At 32.7% G+C, this 8003-nt stretch overlaps 1 protein-coding gene across 1 annotated transcript in view; it reads left to right on the top strand.

Moving 5' to 3' along the window:
* Nucleotides 1–824, top strand: part of Smp_132340 (putative galectin) — a gene marked incomplete at both ends in the record, with an annotated part of 3941 nt that extends 3117 nt beyond the window's left edge. Inside the window, one exon of the mRNA XM_018798916.1 lies at nucleotides 735–824. Coding sequence (XP_018650758.1) covers nucleotides 735–824 — 90 coding nt within the window. The remainder of the gene's footprint in view (nucleotides 1–734) is intronic.
* Nucleotides 825–8003: the final 7179 nt, after the last annotated feature.

Raw genomic sequence — 8003 nt, 5'->3', positions numbered from 1 at the left:
GGACTGTAACTGTTCAGTCTCTTATTGGCATATGTGCATACTGTGCGTATTGCCTCGATATAGCCTTAATTTACAAGCGTTGTAAACAAAGACGGATGGTTGCAGTCCTAAACATCAATATGAAGATTCAAACAAACAATACTAAGTGAATTCAAACTTCAGCCCATTGCACAAGCAAGTGGCTATCTGGACTCAGTAGCTGAGTGGATAACGCGATGGCGTTTGAAGCGAAAGGTACTGGGTTCGAGTCCCAGAGTGAACATCAACTCTGAGATACAGATACATCCAGCTGAAGATTCACAAATAGGACGAAACGCGCGTCGTGGATTCCACTGCTAGCCATTATCCATCTTTGCTTACAAAAACCTATTTAGTTATTGTATAGCCGAATAAGTAGTCTGTTCAATAAGTATGCGAACTGAGGTCATAAAAATTTATTTTACGAAGTTTACTGCCTATCAACCTAACTTCTCTTCAAATACTCTTCATTTAGGGGAATAACTTTGTTATATCTCTGTTTACTCCCAACATCCCATTACACTTATATAGCAAGAGTTTTCAGGTACCTCATTTTCGTTTCCCATTTTACTGTCTCGTTAAATGTCGTGATATTCCGAGGTGATTATCTGCGATTGTAGTGTAATTCGATCATTGAGTCAGAGCACCATCTCTACTAACCACATTTAGCCTCTTATTTTTCTCTTTAAAATTTTGAGTACATAATAGTTATACAGAAGGAACTAGAACAATTTTCACACGATAAACCATGGAGCGATAGTGAGGCTACTGAAAACTTAACTTTGACGGCTTCCGTGAATGTTTAGAACAATCGAGATAAAAGTAAGACAAATATATTGCGACAAATGGGGAGCATTTCAAGGGGATAGCAAGTACTTAAACAGAACATTTTTAACTCTTTTGATGTGCAGATTACTGCAAACACAGTTAATTAGGTAGGTACAGTTACAGAAAACTAAATAACACCTTTCGTTCAAGTTAGATTCTCTATGTAAATTCTTCGTTATTGAAGTTGGAAAAGTCAGTGCAAATTAACAGTTAGTCAAAGATCATTTCAGGAAGTTAATTGGTCTTCTTTAAACTGAGTTTTAACAAGCACATTCCTCTAAGGGACATTAGACATTTTTAGCACTTAATTGTTTGACTTCGATTGTTTTAATAATTAACTTTCATAGAACAGCCACTGTAGATTTATGTTCTGTTAACCTTCGCTACATAATAATCATATGAATCTACAAAGCATGGTCTGACGACCCTCATAAATAATGTTCTTACAAATCTTTTGTATAAGATCGAGAAAAAACTTAAATTTCAGAGATTGATAATTTCAAGAAATTTCGAAGTAAATCGGATCTCAGAATAACTCTTGATTATTTTCTGTGATTTTTAGGCAAGTGAAATTAGTTCTCTGAAGTAGCTTATGTTCGACTGATAATTTTAGATTTGGGTGACTTGAATAAAAACACAGTATATGTTCTAATGCGATCGGTATTATGTATATAACTTTAAAGTTATCATTCCCTATTTTTGTGAATTTATTGGACGACTTGAAGATGATATCATTTTCACCATGACCTGACATCTATTGAATAAGTATAAAATGACCGAACACTCTATGCATTGACTATATAGTACTTAGTTTATTACGAATCTCAATTGGCTTGAGCTCAATTCCATTTGAGTTTGTTGTCGCCCATTTTTGAAAAGTTTCAAACATGGACAAAGCAACTGTCAATTACTATCTGGTTTCTAATGGTTATACAGATGATATCACGTTATGCTAAAACTTACTTTCAAGTTGTTTTTTGGTCATAATGTGCATTTTATTAATTTTAATCTGTTGGGAAATGAATGGAAAGACTTTAATGTACATAAAGAACCGGCATTAGTTAAGTAACCATTAAAAACTAAAAAGAACTGGATAGACGTTTCATCCTATTATGGTACTCCACAACAGAGTGTAAATACAACTACAATTGGGAACAAACTCAAGACCTGATGTAAATAAATAATTTACTCAGACCCCAAAGAGAAATAAAAAAAATTCTGTTCATAAGATTAGCAATTTAATGAATTAGATTTGAAATTTAGGAACTTAATTATATATATATTACCTACAATACATTACATTAGTTAAATAACGATACTCAATGATTTATAATGAATTTTTAAATTATTTTCACCACCCAGTTAAGGAATATACATTAACTTAGTTTGTAGTTGCCTTTTTGAATATATTTGAAATTAGTCCAAAGATGAATTCACTTGGTGTTGTTTTACTTGTATCTTCTCATTGATATTTAGGACTGCAATTGATCAGTCTCTTGTTGTATAATCCAAAGATGTTCTTATAAAATTATTTTTTAAAATTTTTTGATAACTGTTATATCTTGTGGCCGAGTGGATGCCCAGTTAATGTGTGACTTGATGAGACCGCCAATCAGGGAGCAGCGAATTATCGATTGGAACAGTGCTACACGAAAACCATATCAGCAGTATAGAGTGCTACCCGGTCCTGCAATCTGTCTAGCCCAACCAGTTAAGTCCAAAACACTAATAACAGCCTCTACAATATAAATCATTATTCTCATATATACTGGGTTTATTTACCAACCACCAGACAGACCACATCGTACCATAAAATAGAAAATAACATTTGTACAAGATTTGGCCAAATGTGGCTGTGAATAGGGGGGAAAGTAATCAATAAACTGATGATAACTCAAGAATTGTATAATAATAGTTCAAAGGTCAAAATAAAGCTAATGATAAAAGGAACACGAATATGATTAGGTTAGTTACTTAACAATTATACAATAGGAAATATACAAATCATATTGGTTCACAAATAGTCCTCAAAAGTTACCATTCACAATTCTCTTCATGATACAACAACTATTAGTGAACTCAAAAGAGAGTTTAGTGAATACATATTCAGAATTAAAATGAATATAATATTTCTAACATGTCAGTATTAATTTATGAAACTATTCACAATTCGTCATTTGGATGAACCAGGAGCAATGTTTTCTCAAATAAGAAGATAAGTGGTTTTTGGATTTCACTGATATCCATAATCCAACCTCATTAGAACTTTTGACTCAATAATAATATCGAGACATATTGTTTAGGGTCTACATACAAGAAAAGATATATATTTACTATATTTCATTTAGTCTATTAAATGTATTTACACTTTACCTATACTATACTGATATGTGATCATATCAACTTCCAACTAACCTCTTTCATGTAACTTAAACTCATTTTGTGATTATGTTACAGCATGAAAGAAGCTAACAAGAATCAAAGGAAATAGAATGAATTCATGTAGTTCTGTTCAAATCTTTGTTCCTGACTTCCTCAGTATGATGAAGGTATATGTCTGTGAAATATAACAACAGAGACTGACTGGTGGGTAATGACCTAATGGATTGAATTGTGAATGAAACATAGAACTGATTTTGTTCCAATCGTCTGTGACATGTGATCACATCTTGAGAAGGAATACCTAATTGTATGATGTTGTAAATAAGTTCACATGGTAAATTATTGATTAATTGACGCTAATACTAACCAGTTTAAGTCATGCAAACCTGGCTATTGATCCGACTGTAAATAAATCATATAAGAAGTGATGTATTCATATATCATTTTTATTTATTTTCGGCCTCAAGCAAATCCATATTGGCAGTCTTTGTCTTTTCACTATATATCATCGGATTCAGGGTCCTGATACAAAGAGCAAGCCAGTACAGCATTCTACGGTGACAGACGCAACACCGATTAATTCGGGTCCTTACCATTTACAATTGGAAAATACAAACCCTTCCAATTATCACTGCTGATTAGTTGAAATAATCTGATTTTTTTTAAGTACATTATATATTAACTGACATAATTGAAGTTTACTCTTTTTATTCAATGTTGTCTATTCTCCGTATTCTCAGAATTATGCATTGGTATTTATGCAACTTCTGGTTGGTGATATATATTTACTTAAAGTATAATGAAATAAACCTAATCATCACTTATCGGCAGCCTGTTTAAACATCTGGGCTGCTTGTTCCTGCTATCTAGATATTTCAACAAGTGCGTTTCTGAAAACTGTACAACCTTTCACTGTAAAGTTTACAAAAGGCCTAATCAGATATATCGTGGTTGCTGTCAATATGCAGCGTAAAGAATGTATATTATTCAGGTGTCGATTGACTGGACTACTAACCTCTAACTGGCGATCACTCAATGTTTATCGTCAGGATTGAAGAAGAAGTAAGAAACGGAAACTTGTTGAAATACTTTGTCAGAAGGGGTTTTTGTGGAGATTTAGTATTTTCATAGTTGAAAGCGTGAGTCAATCGAATCTCGCGAGGCGAGGTCTTGGATGCGCACTGTTGAGGAGTCCCACAATAGGACGAAACGACCGTCCAGTGATTCCAGGTTTTCCCTGGTGGTCTAGCTTCAATTGACTCAGGCTTTCAAATATGAAATACTTTGTGTTGAGAGTTGTACCAAAAATAGAATATTGGATAAAGCTAGTAATATTAAATTATTTAACTAGTTATGCTTAGTGCAATTGGATAGAAAGTTACAAGCTAATTATCAAAGACTATTCATCCTTCATAGAGTTATAATCACAACAAATAAATCATCGAAAATAAAGACATATTCATTACAATGAACAAAGTGAATTAAATAGACATATATATATATATATATATATATATATATATATATCAAGAAAGGATTTGCTTAATTATCGGTTTGTACAATATCTGACAGTCTCTTTTGGTTATATTTGAATTTCTTTTTACGGTTAATCGGTTTAATGGTTGATAAGAAGATTAGACGCGGTTGACTTATTGTTAAATAGAAATATAATATTCAATTGATTTAACGACAGTTATAATGGAACAAATATTATAAACTATCTAAAAAAAGATAGTTTACTTCTTATCTTTAAAAGAATCTAAGAATAATGAATAATCATTTTTCTGATAGGTAAGAATGGTAAGAAATGAAAAGAACTATTGAAACTAACGCTTTAACGGTCATCTCATTTATTAATTGTTTTCAATTCAATAATGGTAAAATATTTTGAATTTTATAGAAAAATGGGTATGGCGTTGTGATAAATTTCGTATATTAACTAGTAGTTCGTAAGACAGTCTAATTCGTACTCCAGGGGTTACGAATGGACCAGTATTTAAGTCAGAAAGAAATTTGTAAAGATACTAGAAGGTATTGTATTTTATAAGTTAAGTGTGGGAGCATATACAAAGAAATCATTATTACATAGAGACATCAAAGTAACCAATATTTCTGTATGTTTGAGTCCGGGTATGTACTTGCCAATAATATTAGGTGATGATAATGATATACTACAGGTTGTTCAAAATTGGAAAACGTCGAGTATTGGACCGATAGTTTATTGTAGAGTTTTACAACTTTGGAACCGAAGATGAATGGAATATTTCTGGTTGCCTCTAATTTTGGTTTATTCTATGCATGATAAATCTCAGTGTTCAAATGGTGTACTTAAAACATCATTTCCCATATTTCCATTTAACCATAAGTGATTTAAATGAGATTCAAATTTAAAAATTAAGTGTACGTTTAGAATAATTAAACCTTGGATTTGTCAATGTTATTTTACGCAGTTGCACACAATTACCGCTCATTAGATTGTTTGATCATGTTGCACATATATGTGAAGATCACAAGCAAGGCCAATGAAAAGTCCACTTCGACGTGAAGTAGATTCTGAAGTTATCAAAGATAATAGTGAAAGATCTATAATTAAACTGTCTAACTCAGATAACATAACACCAAGATATATACAATTTATGCAGGATAAAAAGCTTAAACATAAAACTTTCTTGTAACTTCCAACAAATGGGCTGCAGCAATAACAGAATATTTCATCAAATATTCCTCATTTTAAGTAATAAAAATAATTTACTCATCCTAATTGATCATCGTTGAAGGAAGCAAACATTCATTACAGATAATTCCTGAATACTGACAATTTTGGTACACTTGATTATATTATTTATCTTCCATTGTAATCAGAGATCAACGCATGTTATTTTCAGCTAAGGAACTATTAGTTATCCCACCAACACACAGCAACTGGGTGTCAGTGCAGTCGGTGTGAAACCTGGTCATTAGTTCGACCATTGGATGGTACTTGGATGCACGCTGCTCTGGTATCCCAAATTAGAACGAAGCAGTTTTCTATTGTTGTCTGTTTTTCATTATTATACCAGTTGATGTCAATCCTTTTTCAAAATAAGCCAGAAATTGTAAAAACTTCTATCAGAACACTCTGTAATAGATTGGGTTTCCAGACCTACATACTGGTAACTTTATCGCTCTGAATTCTTATGTTTCTTATCGTCTCCGACTCGTTATTTCTGCAGGATGCATATATGGCGACAGAGATCGAATAATTTCAGTGTGGGAAAACAAACCTTTATAAATTGATTGAGATCATGAACCGATTGATGTTAGACCACCATTGAAAACCTAGAGGCACCGGACGGCCATTTAGTCCTATTGTGGAACTCTTCAGCAGTGCGCATCCACGATCCCGCTCACGGGGTTCGAATCCAGGGCGCGAGAACGCTTAACCTATTAGACCAATGAACCGGCATCCAACAGTATTAATGTCTAACCTCAACCAATCCACGAGATTGCGCGACCATCTTCCATTGTACTGAGGTAGTTACCTGTCTCTACCCGACACGGATTGGCTCCACTGGTCTAGTAGGTTAAGCGTTCGCGCGCGAGACTGAAGGCTCTAGGTTTGAATCCCTTGAGCGGGATCGTGGATGCGCACTTCTGAAGAGTCCCACAATAGGATGAAGAGGCCGTCCAGTGCTACCAGGTTTTCAATGGTGGTCTAACATCAATCGGTTCATGATCTCAATCAATAACTTAATAATCTCCACAACCCTATGCTGATAAACCTTTATAAATAAATTCATAACAGCTGAAGAAGTTAGTAACTACATGGATTTAATAGCTTAGTGAAAATCGTGTTGGTGTTTTCAAGCTGGTGTCACTGCATCTGAGCGTCAGTGTGAATAACAACACCTAGATGCAGGTACATCAAATTAACAAGTCTCGAAATGGAAGAAATGCGAATACTGTATTCTACTGCTAGCCTTGTAACGAAATTATTTAAAAAAACACTCGGAATTCAAGAAGATAAGTAAAGATCATCCATCATTTTGATAACTCACTTTGGATTATTTTCTAATGGTCAATACCAAGTACTTTATTCAACGTTATTATTGTTTGAAAACTAATTTGGTTTATTCTATTTTATGTATGAAAAGATATTTTGTCAGAAAATTTATTTATTTATTTTGTAATTAAAAGTTTGTCCTTTTTTCAGTACAGTGGAATTAGGTAAAAATTACTGCTACTACTACTGTAGAAATCAGATAAATATCATAATTGGAAATATTTATCGGATATAAATAAAGAATTGTTTATATTAACAATATAAGATGATTTAAATGAATTAATCATTTGTTTATTAATAATTAAACATTATCCATTATGTATGTCATATACTTAATTAATTAATTAATGAATCCTGGTGTCTTTTCAATTTCACATGAATTCAATTACATCGCATTACTCAATACAATATTTACAATGAAGGTATAATTTTCTACGGTTAGTTTTCATTATGGTAGATTCATAAATTGTCAGAAAAGGGTCTAGCAATTTTATATGGTTGAATATTACTGACATACTTATATCCAAGAAGTATACTTTATAACTTTTCTAGTTTTCTATTTTGCGTGATATGTCACCATTTTGTATATATAAGAAAAAAAACATTCACATCTATGGCGTAAAGTTTATATAAACTTGTTAGACAAACAGTGAAAAACAATATGCAATATTATAAGCAAAGATGAATAGTGGATAGCAGTGAAATCCTGGACGCGTGTTTCGTCCTATTTGGG

This window comes from Schistosoma mansoni, chromosome 3, assembly GCF_000237925.1.
Source record: "Schistosoma mansoni strain Puerto Rico chromosome 3, complete genome".
Taxonomy (NCBI): domain Eukaryota; kingdom Metazoa; phylum Platyhelminthes; class Trematoda; order Strigeidida; family Schistosomatidae; genus Schistosoma; species Schistosoma mansoni.
Note: the sequence above shows the minus strand (reverse complement) of the source record. Positions and strands in the feature narration are given on the sequence as shown.